This window comes from Microchirus variegatus (assembly GCF_963457635.1).
Source record: "Microchirus variegatus genome assembly, chromosome: 7".
In the NCBI taxonomy this organism is placed as follows: domain Eukaryota; kingdom Metazoa; phylum Chordata; class Actinopteri; order Pleuronectiformes; family Soleidae; genus Microchirus; species Microchirus variegatus.
Window position 1 is genome coordinate 26,097,356 of NC_139808.1, and position 19,106 is coordinate 26,116,461.

The window sequence follows — 19,106 nt, forward strand, 5'->3', positions numbered from 1 at the left end:
CAATGATCGAGAGGTTTGCAAATATACAAAGTCTTGCGGTAGCCGACGGTAAAAAGAAAACATACTACAGTACTCGCTTATAAATGATATTTATACTGTACTTAAAGAAAAAAGACTATTTGGTTCCATCGTCTTTCACGCGTTTCAAGAACAACGAGAAACAGCACTCGTGATTTTGAAGAGTTAATCTGGATTCACTGGGCTAGTGGGATTATCGTCATAGGTTATTGTTTAAAAAAACATCTGTACAAACTCGTCTGATGATTCTACTCTAAATGAACGTGATCCACACATGCACCTTCATGCGCTCTGATGATCCTTCACGTATCCTTGTGTGTATTTGTTTGTTTATTTTAAGGTTGCATGAGGTAAAGTGACGCGAAATCGTGGTGTCAAGTGTTTTTTGAGTGCGAGACAAAAACTTTAAGCCACAAAATGAGTAAAATGAGTAAAATGAGATGGTGGGGAGCGGAGGGGCAGGGCGGCGGCGGCGGCGTGCGTCTATGGCTGTGAAATGTAAGAAAACAACCACCAGTGCTGATTAAAAAGGAAAAAAAAGGAAAAACTCCCAACACGAACATATGTAGAGATAATGCTTCAATCTACGACTTTAAAGTATCCAAAATAAAAGCAAAATTGGTACGCGACAGCAGCATTGTACAAGGAACTGGACTGAGATTGGCCCAAAACCACCACCTGGAGACAAATAAGCATCGTACACGAATGTAAATGTCATGTTTCCTATAACGTGTTCTTTGGGCTAGGAGATTTTATAAAAAATGTGTATACATAAGGATGGGAGTGCAGCATGTGTGTGTTGTAGTAGTATACTCTGTATATGAGTGGGATGCTGCTTGTACGTTGGGCATCGGGGTTTAACACAGTGGGCGATTGAGGGGGAAAAGGGATATATAGACAAGGCAAGACAGGGTCGTGAGGGCAAAGGTCAAACGCCCCCCCGGTGATCCTCGGAGTCCCTCAGCAGCTGCAGGTCTCCGCCGACGGCTTGGCTCGTTCGTGCCGGTCCAGCTTCAGCGGCTCGGGGAACTCGTTGTACAACTCCACCTCGGTCTCCTGCAATGACACAGCAGGTTTTTTCAATGAATCCAACATTAAATGAATCATAAATACACTCTATACATGTTAATGTGGTAAACGACTATTCTAGCTACAAACGTCTGATTTTTAATGGAATATGTACATAGGTGTAGAGGCCAATTTCCAGTGTTCTGATGGGACATTGTGTTTGCTAATGGCGTTAGAAGGCTATAGGATGATTGGAAAACTCTTGTGTAATGATGTTAGCACAGCTGAAAACTGTTTTATTTTGTCAATGTCTTGACTATATTTTCTATTCATTTTGCAACTCTTTCGATGAATTAAAGTGTGAATTTTAATGGAAAACACAACAAAGACTGTATAGGCGAGCCCAAACTTTTGAACGGTAGTGTAGTTCAGGCTTTTTAAAGATGGTTTTACAAAGGCACCGTCACAGAATCAGAGCCGTGTGTGCCCTCTGTGCTCGGAAATGACATTAAGACAAACAAGCAAGAGGAAAAACAGGTTTTTAATCACCTCATAAAACCTACACATGCTTACATCTAGGACAGCTTAATGTAAACTTCTCCATCCCTGTAGGGGCTGAATTATATCTTTTTCTGTCTAAAATTACCTTTTTTCCCATGGCAGCCATGTTCTAGACTAAGATAGCTGAGATCAAACTGCCTACTATCATATCCAGCCGGCCTCCTCTCACCTGTTTAAGAGCGTTGCGTGCAATCGTCTGGAAGGCCTGCTCCACGTTAATTGCCTCCTTGGCACTGGTTTCAAAATATGGGATGTTGTTCTTGCTCTGACACCAAGCCTGTGCTCGCTTGGTTGTTACCTGAAACACAGAAGAGCGACTGTTACATTTGGAGACTTTAAATATCCGAGTTAGCTTTAGGAAAACAGACGATAAAGTACTCTAAATGTGTCTTTTGTCCTTGCAAATCAGCGAGTATTAAACCCAAAGCTGACGATGTGGACCCCACCTGTCTGTTCTCCAAGTCGATCTTGTTGCCGAGCACCACGAAGGGGAAGTTCTCGGGGTCTCGGGGACTGGCCTGGATCAAGAACTCGTCCCTCCAGCTGTCGAGGGTCTTGAAGGTGTTGGGCGCGGTGACGTCGAACACCAGGACGCAGCAGTCTGCTCCGCGGTAGAACGCCACGCCTAAAGACTGGAACCTCTCCTGACCGGCTGTGTCCCAGATCTGTGACACCAAAACAAGGAGAGACAATCGGGTTAAAAACTGAGATGATGGCTCCATTTATGGACGTCAGAAGTGGGAGTGATGTCACCTACAAGTTGACCATGTACACGACTGTTCAAAAGTTTGGGCTCACCTATACAATTTTGTTTGTGTTTTCCATTAAAAGTCAGACTTTTATTCATCAAAAGAGTCGCAAAATGAATAGAAAATATAGTCAAGACGTTGACAAGATTAGAAATAATGACTTTGCTTTGGTCAAAGAAGCAGCAAAACTGTTTTCAGCTGTGCTAACATCAAGGGTTTTCAAGGGTTTTCTAATCATCCAATAGCCTTCTACCGTGATTAGCAAACACAATGTACCATTAGAACACTGGAAATGGATCTCTACACACCTATGTACATTAAAAACCAGACGTTTGCAGCTAGAATAGACGTTTTCCACATTAACAATGTATAGAGTGTATTTCATTTAATGTTATATTCATTGAAAAAAAAAGTGATTTTCCTTCAAAAATAAGGACATTTGAGCCCAAACTTTTGAACGGTAGTGTACCAGTTGAGAAGTTGCAAGCCACTGTTAGCATTGCTAGTCGCTAAAAAAAACCCCATCTCTACGTGGTATTTTGCATACACAGACAGCATAGCAACATGTCCAACGACAAAAATGGAAAACAACTGTGTGAATAACGGACTTTACGTAAAACAAATAAGACAAAAAAGAGGCACAGCTAACCATAAAAGCAGCAGTTTTTGCTCCAACTTTAAGTCGGAAATTCCGACTTCTGGCTACAATTGGAATGCACCACAATGTACTTAAAAAAAAAAGAAAAACGGTACCATTGGGTAAAGGTGCCCATTCCAACGGCACCAACTGCAAGAACGTCTGTGTGTTGAGTTTAACCTGATTTTATTCTTGCATCACATCAACTCATTTTGTCATCCAAGTGGTTTATGTGTAGGGCTGAACGATTATGGAAAATAATCTAATTGCGATTTTTCGTGCCAATATTGCGATTGCGATGCGATTATTTTTTTAAGGTCTTAATCTTCTGTATTATTAAACAAAGACAAGCAATACATCATAAGTATGGCCAATACTATATTACATTAAAAATAAACTGTTCTTTCCTGGAAGACAGACCTCTGTTATGATGACATGAGGTGCTGCATGAATTGATGATTGATATTTTTATTTAACTACTTCAATCACAATAGTATATTTGGAACTTACAAACATCTGAACATAAAGTGCTGACAAGGAACCCTGGTGTAAACATTTAAATGAAAGTCAGTCACAAGTCACACAAAGTGCAGATTGCAGATATACATATATATATATATATATACATATATATATATATATACATATATATATATATATATATATATATATATATATATATATATATATATATATATATATATATATATATATACACATATTTATAAAGATATGTGGCTTTACCACACTCAGTTTTTCGACATCTGTGAACTGCTAGACAGTCATTAAATAAAATAATAATAATAATAATAATAATAATAAATAAAAAATATATACACAGTGCGTTCAAAAGCAGCTTCAACAGCAGCAATGCGGGGGTGAAAACTATTCTACAGTGTACTACGTCGTTTTAGGCTCAAAAACATGGCTGTAATGTCCATTATTGATCATCAAAGCAGCGATAATAAAAATGAGGGTCAAAAAAAAAAAGCGGAGCAGAGAGAAACTCTCCGCTGGTACAGGTGTGTCGCCAGACGGCTCAGGTTTTTGAACCTGCGCTTGTTGTGTAGGATCTTGACTGGGTGAGATGCCGTCTTCATTCGTGTAGACGGCTGATTGTTGTGTCCACCCCCGTTCTTAACATTAGCGCAATCTCGTTCGCACTACACACGCGCACACACACACGCATTGACACGCAAATGCGATATATCGTTCAGCCCTATTTATGTGTACAATAAATATATATTTGTTATTGTGAAAGCCATAGTATTGAATAAATTAGATCAGTATACATATAATGCTGCCTCCATTTTTACTGATGCAGCATTTTAATAGAATTAATTATAAATGCAAATGCAACGACTAGGCTGCAATGATTCATTAGTGTCTTAAATGTGAATATTTTGTGGTTTCTTTGCTCCATGTGGCAAAGAAATAACTAAAACTGATTCATTTTGGTTTGTGGACAAAACCAGTCTTTGGAGAACACCATTTTGAGGTTTTAGGGAAAAAACAATCAACATTTTATGGATCAAACAACTCGGTCAAACCGTTGAAAGACCAGAAAGCTCATTATCACGATGAGAAAGAAGTATCACAACCATTGCTTCATTCTTTTGATTATTTTATCATTTCAATGAGACAAAAAGTCTGTTACCTGCATTGTGACAAGTCTGTCGTCGACCATGACTTCTTTTGTGAGGAAATCAGCGCCTATTGTTGCTTTGTACTGGTTACTGAACTTCTTATTCACGTACTGGTTCATCAGTGAGGTCTTCCCAACTCTAGGAGGAGAAAGCATCATCACAAGACGACGATTAAGACGGCGGCAGAGAAAACATCTTTACAGTCAGACAGCAGCAGGTTGTTCTCTCACCCTGAGTCTCCCAGGATGATGACTTTGAGAAGAACTTTCTTCCTTGACGTCATTGTGCCACAGCTGAAAAAGAGACAAACATCCGGATTATTCCTTACAGAAGCCGAGCGGAGATGAATGCAGCCTCTCCCCCCTTAATGACCCCTACGATATCAGGCCAACAGTTTTTGCTGAAAGATGATCCAGCATCTTAAAATACACCCATTCAAAGAAAGTTCTGGGAATGAAACCAAGTCGTGTTTCTTTCACTTCAGAATCAAGAAAAATATGTTTAGTTAAAGGTTATGAGCCATTTTTAAATCACTAATTAATCGACCGAGGCTGTTTTTGCTCTTAGAAATCCTATAATGTATTTCTTTAGGTGTCTGGTGACCCGTTTCATGTATTTTAATATGTAGTTTATGCATCGTTTTCATTGAAAATTTCACAGAAAACCCCACATTGGTTAACCTCTAACTATGGGTATTAACAATACGCTGCAAGGCATTGTGTGCCATGGCAAATTAACACAATTCATGGAACAAACGATGCTTTACAATCTCATTTCTTCTGTCTTCAACCAATTTCCGTTTCATCAAACTCACAATTCTCGTGAACGAAGAAACGTGAACATGACAATATATTTGAAAACGGAACATGAGCGGAATTAGTGGAAAATTAATCGGACCATTGTGCGAGGTAATTGTTCCGTGTCATATAATCCATGAGGACTGTTTTCATGAGGATGTCATCTACAAAGACATCAAAAATGCCTTTCTTCCTCAATGACAACGTTAACTGTGTCTTTTAGTTAGTTCATGTGGATCATCGGAATAGGGCCGCAACATTAAACTGATTTATAACCGATTACTAAATTATTTACCAGCTATTTTGATGATCAAATAATTGATTTGAATGTTTTTTGGGGGGAGAATATAGAAATAAGTTTTCTGATTGAATATTATTCTGTTTTCTTTGTTCCTCGACTTTAGTTGGTGAACAAAACAAGACTTAGGCGTCGTAAATGAGATTTCTCGCACTTCCTTGTGTTTTGGTCATCAGTTAATCAAGGAAGAACAGAATCAATGATTAGAATTGTCATTATTGCCGCCCGACATCAAAGCCACAGAATACTTTGAGGGTAAAATCTGTGGCTGATCAAACACTCATCTTTGTGATCTGTTAAAGACATCAGTGAAGGGTGAGCGTGCTTTGTAATCATCGACAACCTCCCACAGCTCTAATGGTCAAAGTCCACAAACTCGTAACTTTAAACGATAAAAAGGCTTAAAACTATCTTCCCATCCAGCTTGGACCTAAATTGAGAATAGGAAAACATGCTTGTCAAAAGGTACCACCTCTAATGTGAGTCAAAAGACGTGATATTCGAATCCACATCAGTGTTATATTGTGAGGCAAGAGTTGCCATAATCTGCACCCCATGACACTGTGTCAGGGACTGGTCACATGGTTTTAAAAAACACACGACTAATAGAACCATGACTTGGCAAGCAAGATTAGCATAGCAACAACTCAAGTTGGGATTTAACACACACACACACACACACACACACACACACATATATATATATATATATATACCGCTGTAACATACACCGTTTGTATCGATGTGACGGTTCACCCTGGTTACCGTCAATAAAGCAGCATATTGTACTGACTCGACATTTTGTCAAATGACATTTTAAAAAAAACAACACTTCAAAAAACGACTAGCAATTGATGAACCATTGCTGGAAAACAGTACAAGAAACAGCGTATGTATTTTTTTAACAATTATCTGACGCAAAACATTTTATAAAGCAGCGTTTTAAAAAAAAAAACCCACAAAAACAGTTACACTTAATGATGATTTAAGCTAGCATTTCGTTAGCTTAGACGGGGTGTCAAACAGAAGTAGAATCATCACTGACAAATAAAACCCGTTACATTTAAGTCACCACAAACTCACCTGACGGATGGTCCTGCGGTAAAAACACACAAAAACAAACCTCAAATGCGGACTTATTTGTATTTTCCTTCCTCTGCCTCGACTGGGGAACGTTCGCTAACGCGCAGGCTAGCTAACAGGGGGGCAGCTAGCAGCGGCGATAAATGTCTGCCGTTCACAAAAACAACAACACGTCGACAGCTAAATTCTATTTGACAGCTACACTCGCAGCTAACCGTGGAATCGACAGTGCTGCTGCTGCCGTCGACGACCTCCTCCTGTTTTTGTGAGACAGAAAATATTCTCTCGGACGCTCTGCGTGCGTCTGCCTGTCTGTCTGTCTGTCTGTCTGTCCGTCCGTGTGTGTGTGTGTCGCTCCTTGACGATTTTGCTTTTCCCGTCAAAGCTAACAGCGCTAGCAGCTACAGCCTAGCTCCGTCCACTTCCTCCAAAACAAGGTCTGCGGTGACGCCACGCGTAGGACACGCCCATAGCAGGTCGTTTAAAATTTTTTTTTTTTTGTAAATTGTCGTAGTTACGTTCAGTGTTTACTTCCCGTGTCTGTATGTTACTTTACTTTTTATATTTCTAGCAATTTTTACTTTTACTCCACTACACATCCCCGAACTATATTTGTTACTCGTCACCACCACATAAAATGTAAAAAAAAAAAAAACTTGCTAAAAGGTCTGTAACAAATAGTGATTGAGGTGCAGGTAAAAAAGAGTAATAAAGTGTACGGATATTAACTAACTGTAGCGAAGAGAATAAATGCAGAAAGCTACATACAGTTTGTTCTGATCTAAAAGACACTCCCCGTGGAGATCACTCTGCCGAAACCCGGGATCGAACCAGGGACCTTTAGATCTTCAGTCTAACGCTCTCCCAACTGAGCTATTTCGGCTCGGTGTGAAGCCGCAGACACAATTCTCAGTTCGTCCGTACGTCGTCCGTACTCAGTCCATAGATTGTAGACTGTAGAGGTGCATCAGGGCAAATGGACCATTTCCTGAATTTCAAAAATTCATTAAAATGATTCCTTAAGATGTTTGCAAATATTTTCAACAGATCCTTGTTCAGGGTGATGCCGACTATTATGATGGTAAATTTCAAGACATTCCGAGATACTTTTTGTTTTTGAGACTAAAGTCAGCTCACTGTCAAAGTGCATCAGGGCAAATGGATCATTTCTTGAATTTCAAAAATTCATTAAAATTATTCCTTAAGAGGTTTGCAAATATTTTCAACAGATCCTTGTTCAGGGCGATGCCGACTATTATGATGGTAAATTTCAAGTCATTCCGAGATACTTTTTGTTTTTTTGTCAGTTTGTCAGTTTTTTTAAGTCAGTTCTTTGATCCTTGTTCAGGGTGATTCAAGATTCAAAGATTCAAAGTGTTTATTGTCATATGCACAGTAAAGAAACACGTTTCCCTGTACAATGAAATTCTTACTTTGCTGTCCACTCAAAAATACCAGCATAAAGTAGAAAGAAATGTTTAAAAAGTATAATATACATAAGAAAAAATAGTAAATAAATATTACCAAAAAAACTAAAATAATATATATGCATGAAATAAGTATAAACATGTGCATGAGTAAGAAGAACTGTACATAAAGTGCACACTGGTTGTGCAAGATGTTGTGCAACAGATTTAAAGTGACATGTGTCAGGTTTAAAGTGTCAATTGTAGTCCTGCTCAGCTGTTCAGGATTCTGATGGCAGTGGGGTAGAAAGAGTTCTTTAGACGGGTTGTCCTGCATTTGGCACTCCTGTACCTCCGTCCTGAGGGCAGGAGTGTAAACAGTCCATGTTGTGGGTGGGTGCTGTCCTTTATGATGGTGGCAGCTCTCCTGTGGACTCTGCGGTGGTAGATGCTGTGCAGAGAGGGCAGTGGAGACCTGGTGATCCTCTCAGCTGTCTTTACCACTCTCTGCAGGCGTTTGCGGTCCATGGCCGTATTGCTGCCGTACCACGCAGTGATGCAGTTGGTCAGACTGCTCTCCACGACACAGCTGTAGAAGTTGCTGAGGATCTTTGTTGACATGCCAAACTTCCTCAGCCTCCTCAGAAAATACAGCCGTTGCTGTGCTTCCTTGACCAGCTGTGTTGTGTTGCTGGTCCATGTGAAGTCCTCAGTGATGTGGACCCCGAGGTACTTAAAGCTGCTCACCCGCTCCACTTCAAGATCCCGGATAAACAGTGGTTGGTGAGGTCTCTTCTCCTTACTCATGTCCACTATCATCTCCTTCGTCTTGTCTGTGTTTAGGGTGAGGTTGTTGTCCTCACACCAAGAAACCAGACTGGCCACCTCCATCCTGTAGGCCGCTTCGTCCGCCGCGGTGATGCATCCTATCACTGCAGTGTCGTCAGCAAACTTCAGGATGGTGTTGTCTTTGTGGGAGGTGACACAGTCATGTGTGAACAGGGTGTAGAGGATGGGGCTGAGGACACATCCTTGTGGAGTGCCAATGTTTATGATGCTGGCTGATGTCCTATTGCCGATCCTGACAGTCTGGGGTCTGCCAGTCAGAAAGTCAAGGAGCCAGTCGCAGAGGGTGGGGTGGATACCAAGTGTGGACAGCTTGTGGGTGAGTTTGTAGGGGATGACCGTGTTGAAGGCGGAGCTGTAGTCTACAAAGAGTATCCTGATGTAGGACTCTTTGTTTTCAGGGTGAATGTGCATATATATATATATATATATATATATATATATATTTGTGTGATTATTTGTTTATTTTTAATATGATGAATCTCAATGAAGCATTTTCTTGAACTGACATCATTAAACCAGGTATATGTTCTTTTTTTTTTTTACACTTGCTGGTACAGACAGGAGTAGTAACAGGCACGTTGCCCCGTGACGTCATCGCGTCGGTCTGAAGGAAGCGTCATCCTTTCTGATGTAGAGCGGCACGGCGGCCTCTCCTTGCTCGCTGCTCTACGGTTTTCCCCTCCATTCTTTTCCACTCTTACACCGGGTTTTCAGCTTTTCAAATCGCTTTAATTCAACCATGACCCCGAAGGCGCCGCTTCTTGCCGCCTGCCTGCTCCTCGTTGCCGCTCTTGGCTCCGGGGTGTCAGCGGACGGTCTGGTGAACGAGGATGTGAAGAGGACCGTGGACCTGAGCTCTCATCTGGCTAAGATCACCGCGGAGATCGTGCTCGCCAACAAGGGACACTCTGGCGTCCAGAGCTTCGTGCTGGCCGTGGAGGAGGACATGGTCCCTCACCTGGCTTACATCGGTGCCTCGGTGAGTCAAACACCGATGTCTGGATGTCACTGCGCCTCTGTAGCATGTAGCCAAGCTAGCTAGCTTAAACCTGTTAGCATCTTAGCAGCATTTGAGGCTTACACGTTACGTCTAGCAACTCTCGTGTGTTATAAATTAACTAAAGTATCCATGCACAGCTTAATAACAGAGAATTTACAGTGTGTTTATTGAATGGTTTTAATTGCAGCTTTTAGCTGGGGAGTGAGACGGCGTGAGCGCTTCAAGCTAACAGCCAATGCTAGTCACCGGTAGCTACTGTGTACTGCAGCTAAAGGACAATGCAGAAACACGGGCTGTGAGGATTAATGTATCTGCGCAGTCCAGACGAATTAAACCCATGTGTGTTTACTGAATGATGTGGAAGTATTAAACGTCAACTTCCGCCGCAGCGCTGCACGCTCTTTCTTTTCCCTCAGTGGCTGAATGACACGTATGCGCTGCCGGGCAGTTGACTCACTTCCGCGTGTGACTGCGCAGGCCTGCCCCTCTGTTAATGAATGAATGAATGAAAATGAAGCGCTGCTCTGGTTGTAAACAGAATCATGAGCGACTCATTTGTTAAAACAAGGTTTTTCCATAGTAAATACCTTGTATTCCTTGCATTTTTATAATTTTTTTAGTCAAAGTCTATTTGAAATGGACATTATTTGAACGTTAATGGACATTTTAAGAATGTAAACACACACTAATGTACTCTCTGGAGTGGTTAAAACATGAGGATGTGCCCTACTGGCGTTCTTGCCATTTATGTGGCCTCAAGAGCAAAATGTATGCATTAATTTATCTTCTACCGCTTTATCCTCCATTTTCAATTCAATTGTACTTGTATACCAGTCCATCACAGAGCCACATAGAGACATAAAACAACCATCAACTCTCACACATAATGGTCAATTTACAGTGTCCGATTTGCCTAAAACGTATTGTTTCTGAAGTGATGCAGTGCCCTCTCATCTTCGTTTCCTATGGGTACCCTTGCAGTCAAAAATGGTGCTTTTATGAAGTTCCCTACAGCCCCTACATACCAATTTCTCAACTCAACTCAACTTTAATTATAGAGCACTTTAGGCAGCTATAGCTGGGACAAAGTGCTCAACAATACAATATTTGCTAATTGCATTGCTTTAAATTTCACAGGTCAAGGGTGACGATGAGGAGGACGATGGTATGCTTGAACTCCAACAGACGACGATTAAAGGCCAAAGGTAAGGGGTCATGCTTTATTTGTAGAGCTTCAAAATTATTTCGGCCCTAGCACTTCTGATCAGCATGTCCACAAAAAGCCTGAATACAAAATACTGCAAATCATGATTAAAGAATACAGTGGTAAAAAATAATCAAGTGGTAAAAGCTTGTATGATCTGTTCAGGCCAGAGAGGAGATGATTTTAGAGAAGAGATTGAAAGGTGATGTTAAAGGTGCCATATGTAAGAATGTGGCCAAAAACGGTTACTACATTCAAATTCAAAATACCGAGGTCGTTTTCTGACGTAACTGGCAATCCGTGGTTGTTGGTGAGTTCAGTTTGTTATATGAACATTATTCCTGAGTCTCTGTGACATATTAGGAGGCTTTTATGGCTAGTTGCTTCAGATTTATTACATAATGCACCTTTATGCGGTAGCAATGGGATTATATGTTTAGTTCCTAAATAAACACTGCAGTTTATCAATATGTATGTGCTAAATATTGTCCTTTTGGTTCCTGTGCAGTGGGGACTTTTACAAAGTGCAGCTGTCCTCCACTCTGTCAGCCGGGGCTCAGCTCAAAGTGAAGGTGGAGATGACGTTCAGCCACGTGCTGAAGCCCTTCCCCTCTCACATCACCCAGGCCGAGCGCCAGCTGGTGGTGTTCCAGGGAAACCACTACCTGTACTCGCCGTACCCCACCCGCAGCCAGACCACGCGCGTGCGCCTGGCCTCCAAGACTGTGGAGAGCTACACCAAGCTGGGCAACCCGTCCAAGTCCGACGAGGTCATAGAGTACGGACCGTTCCGCGACGTGGCTCCGTTCAGCGAGGTAGGAGCTTCGGACCCCAGAGTTCATCTTATTCAGACGAAACCCCGTGGATGTTGCCGAATCATTCATTCATTCTGTGTGTTTTCTACCGTTCAGGACGCGATGAAGATCCATTATGAGAACAACGCGCCCTTCCTCACCATCAGCAGCATCACCCGCATCATTGAGGTGTCGCACTGGGGCAACATCGCTGTGGAAGAGACCATCGACCTGAGGCACACGGGGGCCGTCTTAAAGGGCCCCTTCTCCCGCTACGATTACCAGCGTCAGTCCGACAGTGGAATTTCTTCTGTCAAGTCCTTCAAGGTCTTTACGCAAAACACACACTTAAATCTGACTTATTTGTTTATTTATTAATTAAAAGTGTGGAAAGTTAATGATAAATGTGTCTTTTGTCCTCTCCAGACTATCCTTCCCGCCTCAGCCCAGGACGTCTACTACAGAGATGAGATCGGGAACATCTCCACCTCACACCTGCAGGTGCTGGATGACTCTGTGGAGGTGGAGGTCAGGCCTCGCTTCCCCCTGTTTGGAGGCTGGAAGACTCACTACATCATCGGCTACAATCTGCCCAGCTACGAGTACCTCTACACCCTGGGTGAGTCCATCTCTGACGACCCCTATTTTATAGGTACACCAAAAATATTGACCCCATAGCCACTTCTGGTGTTTGATATCCTCGTGATTTGAATGCATGAAAAAATTTGTTTTGTACGAGTAGCACAAAAGCCGATTCTTCCTAACCTTTGATTCACTTTATCTCCTAGGCGACCAATACGCACTGAAGATGAGACTAATTGACCACGTGTACGACGACCAGGTGATCGACGCCATGACTGTGAAAATCATCCTGCCAGAAGGAGCCAGGTCAGTGTCTGTCTTACGATAATCTACAGCACATCAGCTGCAGTAGATAATTTATTTATTTATGTATTCTGTCTCGTTCCAAATAGGAACATCCACATGGAGACGCCTTACGAAATCGATCGCATGCCAAACCAGCTGCACTACACGTACCTGGACACCTTTGGCCGCCCGGTGCTCGTCGCCACCAAGGACAACCTGGTGGAGCAGCACATTCAGGATGTTGTGGTGAGACGAAACGTGGCTTTGATCTCTAATTTAGAGGAAGACACTTAAGTCTGAGTCACTTTTAGGCTGTTGTTTGTGGAATCAAATCAATAGTGCATCATTTTTGTAATTTTTTTACGACTTAACCTTTAACCTTGTGTTGTGTCGACAGGTCCATTATAACTTTAATAAGATCCTGATGCTGCAGGAGCCTCTGTTGGTCGTCGGCGCCTTTTACATTCTCTTCTTCACCGTCATCATCTATGTTCGCCTGGACTTTGCCATAACGAAGGTCGGGGACATTGTTGTTATGTTTTTAATATCAAGTAAACCTGTTATGTATTGTTTTTAGTGGCTCCGTGTGTCTGTCTGTGTTTCCGCACTTGCCAATGTGACCAGCAGAGGCCACCAGAGGCTTGTAGCGTGAATGGGGTGAAGTGTGCCATCTCTGATCGCCAAAGTTTTTTTAGTTTTAAAAGTTCAGTATGCAACATTCTTCATCATAAGATATCAGCAAACAAATGCTATGTGTTATTGAGCCTTTGTTTACGCAGCCACTTTTCCAGTTGCAATTTTACTGCTCCAGTTCGACTGCAAGCGCGTTAACGGTGCTAAAGGAGCTAACAGAGCGCGACGGCATGTTTACGTGACCCGATTGTTAAATTGAGTCTCTAAAGTAACGAAGTCTTCATTCTGCGGCACCGTTTACCAGTTAGCTCCGTTAGCACGCATACAGTTGAACTGGAGCGGTCTGTTTATTAAACGAAAAGAGTGTTACTTTAGAGATTCATTCATTTTAACAATCGGGAGTCGCTTTACGAATATTTTCTCGCATTCCAGTCATGGAAACGTGCCATGCGTTGGCGTTAACACCATTGACGCATTTCCATGACAAGTGACCGGAGTCCAGGCACTGTTTACCTGTTAGCACCTTTAGCGCCATTAGCGTGCATACAGTTGAACTGGAGCAGTCTGTTTGTTAAAATGAGTCTCTAAAGTTACGCTCTTTTTGTTGAATAAACAGATCCAGTTCGACTGTTGGCATGCTAACAGCGCTAATTGAGCTAATGAAGCTAACTGGTAAACAGTGCCTGGACTGCGGTGCCACGGCACGAAAAACTGCGTTACTGCGAGACTCGTTTTAAACATGACGTCACGCACGTCTTTTTCCGGTCCGTCGTCATGGAAATGTGTCATGCGTTGACGCTAAAGCTGTTAAAGTGCCCACCACTAGTGTAAATGCTGATCATTTGTCTTCTGTTCTTCCTCCAGGACCCTGCCGCCGAGGTACGCATGAAGGTGGCCTCCATCACGGAGCAGGTCCTGACTCTGGTCAACAAGCGTCTGGGTCTGTACCGGCACATGGACGAGGTGGTGAACCGCTACAAGCAGTCCCGCGACACGGGCGCTCTCAACAGCGGTCGGAAGACGCTGGAGGCCGACCACCGCGCTCTGACCAACGAAATCAGCTCGCTGCAGGCCCGCCTCAAAGCCGAGGGCTCCGATTTGGCCGATAAGGTGAGTGACGTGGGTGTGTGTGCTTGAATGAAATGAAATTGCGTTATCTGGTCGTCTGCGACGCCGTGTCCTCTGCTTCACTCGGGCAGAGCTTACGGGCGACTCCGCTGATTTGTTTGTCGTCTGTGGTGTAGATCTCAAAGTGCTGATTCACAGATAGTTCTGGTGTTGTGATTATCTGCTCAGGAGAGAGCAAAATGTCTGTGGCCCAGATCTGGTCCACAAGTAAGAATGATGGCCACTACATGGTCACATTTTGGTGAAGATTTGCCACAATTGTTGAAGGATATTCAAGCTGTATTTATCATTAAGGCTGTAAAGATTCGACATCGACTGTTTTGATATCACCTTCTTAAAAGTGAATATGTTGTCGTTTATTTGCTCTATGTAACAAAGAAAATCATAAAAACAGCTTGAACATTTGACAGATTGTTTGAAATGATGAATTTGTAAGAAAAATGAAGAAGCAAGGCCCTTGAAAGTTTTTGAAAATAGCCCTAAATGGACACGAGTCATTGAAAGTACTAGAATTTTAGAGCAAGACAACATAATAACCTGGAACTGTTTTTTTAAGGTAAGAGTTTGAGGTCCTGCCCCCTCCCTTATCTCAATTTCACATAAAAGTCTGCCAAATTTACTCTTCATTTATTTATAATGCTGGGTACGCTAACAGCGTCGACGTTAAAGTTCAGCGTTACTTTAGAGACTCATTTTAACAATCGGGAGTCACGTATACATGACATCACACTCAAACGTTTCCCGGTCAGTCGTCACGGAAACGCATTAACGTGCCCGGCACTATCTATTCATCAATCCACAATCTTAAAGTGATTTATTTTAGCCAGGTTTTCATCACGTTATGATTGTTTACGTTTTCTGGTCATTTTTGTTGCATATTCCCGTACAATGACGATAAAGTTAAATTCTCTATTCTCTCCAACTCTTCCTCGGCGTCAGGTCGGCGAGGTGCAGAAGGTGGACGGCCTGTTGAAGGAGCTGGTGTGTCGCTCCTGTCAGGAGGCGGAGCGTCTGGTGGCCGGGAAGGTGAAGAAGGAGGCGTACATCGAGAGCGAGAAGAGTCTGACGGCCAAAAGACAGGACCTGGTGAGCCGCATCGACAGTCTGCTGGACGCCCTGTAAAAATATTCCACGCACACACACACAAACACACACACACGCGTGCTACAACATACATTCGACTGTGAGTATCAGAATTAAGATAAAGGCTTTTTTTTTGTTTGTTTTTTACCACCCTTAAACCCAGACATGGACTGTTTTCCACCTCGTTTATCCAAACACTGTTTCCGTGCCTTGTGATAAACTTGACGTTGCTTTGTTTCAGGCTTTGTTTTCCGTGTTTTCTCATTCAAATCTGGACTGTAATTCTTTTCTGGTTTGTGCGGTTAAGGGATTTTTCTTTCCTCCCTCCCCCCCTCATGTCTTTGCTCAGATATATCATACTTTTCTAAGACTCAATCACCTCGAGCTCTTACAGGATGAAGGTGATCGTCTTGCACTTACAACTTTTTTCTACGTTTGTGTTTGGAAAAGTTGAAGCTCTGAATTATGTGTTCTTCCAAATGCACATTTTCTCTCCCCCTCCTCCTCCCACGTTCACTCATTTTCTATGTTTTGTATGTTTTTTTTTCTTTCTTTTTTTTTTTTTACACCATGAGATTAGTGAATACATGAGATTAGGTTGTATGTGAGAAAAGACATGAGAAACGGGGACACACGTGATGGAGATGAGCCATGATGTGGGAAAAATCTGTCAAATTTGAAATAAAAGTTTGAGAATTTCAAGAGTTCGTCATGGTTGTCGTCGTGTTTTCACAGCAGATGTTTGAAGATGAATTTTATTTACTTTTACTGGTGTAAAAAAAAAAGTAGGTCTTTTGTTCATTTGGTGGTGCAGTACCCTTGAATATTCACAAGAGGGCGCACTTGTATCGAAAAACAATATTTTTTTACCACTTTTGACAAAGGTGATTCCACACTGGAGACTTGTTACAGCAGCAAAATGGTAAGAATAAGGAATAAAATAGGCAATAAACAAAGAATATAAAGTAAAAAAAATACAAGAGTAAATAACATAAGTTGCATTATAATAAGCATTATAATAGAAGATAGAATATTAAAAAAATACATATTGGGATTAGAATTAGCCTTAAAACAACATTTAAAAAAAACTGAAAATATAAAATAAGCTTTACAATTAAAGAATATTAAAAGAACATACAAAATGTGAATATGTTAAGCAATAAAACAAGATTAAAAACAAGATTAAACAATAACAAAAACTTTACATTTGAATAGAATGAAGGATTCAACATGATAAACCATGTAAAAATACAAAATGGGGACATAAACATTACAATAGAAAATAAAGAATATTTTTTAAAATTATAAATATTTAAAATAAATGAAATAGAATTAGATTTAAAACAAGATGAAAAAAAAATACTAAATAAACTTTAAGATAAAAGTATATAATGTACAAAATACAACATGGGGACAAAATCATTATAATAGAAGATAAAGATTAGAATGAGCATTAAAATACAAACTGGGAACAGAATAAGCTTTAAAACAAAGGATAAAGAATATAAAAAAAAATACAAAATTGGAATAGCATTAGTAATAAAACAATAAAAAAAGACAATACATTGTAAAAATGTGATTATAATAAGCAACAAAACAAGACTAGAGCATAAAGTATTCAGGTATTTCTATAAATCTTTAATAAACACCTTTCTTTCTTACTTTACAGAGTCATGGGATTATTGCACAGATTAACTGTGAGATTATCAGGATGTGAGCCATCGTACAGAGTGTTTTTCATTGTTTGAATCAAACTTCTGCTGAAAGACAAACTGAGACTCGTGTCATTCAAACAGCTCAGACTTGCACAAAGTGTTCAAACCCTGGCTCCTCACGGGGGGAATTTCCAGCACATTGTTGCTGCAGCGCTCGTTTGAGACCAAACTCCACCTCTGCTCAGAGCCGCCGGGGTCAACCGGAGGTCAGCGCGTTCCCTGTGAGGTCACCGGAGGTCGCCGCAGGTCACTTCCTGCTCCGTAATAACCGGCCTCACAATGACAATGCAGACGTATTGTATGCGTCGTACAATAATCGCTCTGAAAATACACAGCAGCGGGAAGGCAAAGACAATGTCAGTTAGCGCTGATGCTCGGCGCGGCTCGGAGGCCACACAATGGTTCTTTATGTTTGCTCCTTCAGGAGATTCTCAGGAGCACTGAGACCTCGGAGGGACGCGGACTCTCACTCTTTAAGAGTGTGGAGGCAGAATAAAACTGCTGATTCTGCGATACGTCCACGTCAACATCACCGACTTTGTCCAGCAAACCAGTGAGATCACGTCTGGTCTTCACAGCAAGTGTCAAAGCTGATCTAATTTTTTGTTCAGGGGCCAAATTCAGCACAATTTGATACCGGAGTCCAGGCACCGTTAGCCAGTTAGCTGCGTTAGCTCCTTTTAGCGCCGTTAGCGCGCCTACAGTCGAACTGGAGCGGTCTGTTTATTAAAGGAAAAGAGCAGCGCTAAACAAATAACCAGCGTACCTGTGTGCTGCGTGTTTGTGCCTCTGTTTTTAAAGTTAAGCGTTGACTTTAGAGACTCGTTTTAAAACAAATCGGGGAGTCACGTAAAACATGACGTCACAAACCGTACAGAATGAGGACATTTTGTCTTTTTGGGGACCTGGTTTTAGGGTTAGAGTTAGAGTTACAATCACGTCATTTGGGTTATGATGGTTCAATTAAGGGTTACGGTGTGTATGTGAGTGCTTATTTATATATACTTGTGAGGACCAAGCAATAACGTCATGGGAAGGGAGGACATTTTGTAAAGCGAGGACATTTTAGCAGGTGCTCGCAACTTCACAAGTCTTTTGGATGGATTGAGTATGAAGTGAATGAATGATTGTTGTTTCAGTGTGTGTGTGTGTGGTGTGTGTGTGTTCTTGTATCTGTGCCTCTGTGAGGACCAACAAAAATAGTATACAGAATGAGGACATTTTGGCTTTTTCTGGACTTGGTTTTAGGATTAGAGTTAGACTTACAGTCACGTCATTTGGCTATGATGGTTCAATTAAGGGTTAGTGTGTGTGTGTGTGTGTAAGAGTATTTATTTATATGTACTTGTGAGGACCAGACAATATCGTCACAGAAAGGGAGGACATTTTGTAAAGCAAGGACATTTTAGCAGGTGCTTGCAACTTCAAAAGTCTTTTGGATGGATTGAGTATGAAGTGAATGAATGACTGTTGTTTCAGTGTGTGTGTGTGTGTGTTCTTGTATCAGTGGTTCTGTGAGGACCAAAAATCGTAAAAACCATAGAGAATGAGGACATTTTGTCTTTTTAGGGACCTGGTTTTAGGGTTAGAGTTAGAATTACAGTCACGTCATTTGGTTATGATGGTTCAA

General features: G+C 41.6%; 2 protein-coding genes across 2 annotated transcripts; one reads left to right on the top strand and one right to left on the bottom strand.

Moving 5' to 3' along the window:
• Nucleotides 1-13: 13 nt before the first annotated feature.
• Nucleotides 14-7,211, bottom strand: LOC310929613 (ras-related protein rab7). The gene is made up of 6 exons (XM_083892420.1): nucleotides 6,798-7,211; nucleotides 4,850-4,912; nucleotides 4,631-4,757; nucleotides 2,034-2,252; nucleotides 1,757-1,885; nucleotides 14-1,074 (listed from the first exon to the last, which is right to left on the bottom strand). The coding sequence occupies exons 2-6, from the start codon at nucleotides 4,900-4,902 to the stop codon at nucleotides 979-981; spliced, it is 624 nt and encodes a 207-aa protein (XP_083748546.1). The 5' UTR covers nucleotides 4,903-4,912; nucleotides 6,798-7,211; the 3' UTR covers nucleotides 14-978.
• A 2,476-nt stretch (nucleotides 7,212-9,687) lies between these two features.
• On the top strand, nucleotides 9,688-16,468 carry rpn1 (ribophorin I). Its single transcript, XM_083892837.1, has 10 exons — nucleotides 9,688-10,031; nucleotides 11,190-11,257; nucleotides 11,765-12,071; nucleotides 12,168-12,377; nucleotides 12,477-12,669; nucleotides 12,839-12,938; nucleotides 13,025-13,163; nucleotides 13,315-13,434; nucleotides 14,415-14,660; nucleotides 15,618-16,468. The coding sequence occupies exons 1-10, from the start codon at nucleotides 9,792-9,794 to the stop codon at nucleotides 15,798-15,800; spliced, it is 1,806 nt and encodes a 601-aa protein (XP_083748963.1). The 5' UTR covers nucleotides 9,688-9,791; the 3' UTR covers nucleotides 15,801-16,468.
• Nucleotides 16,469-19,106: the final 2,638 nt, after the last annotated feature.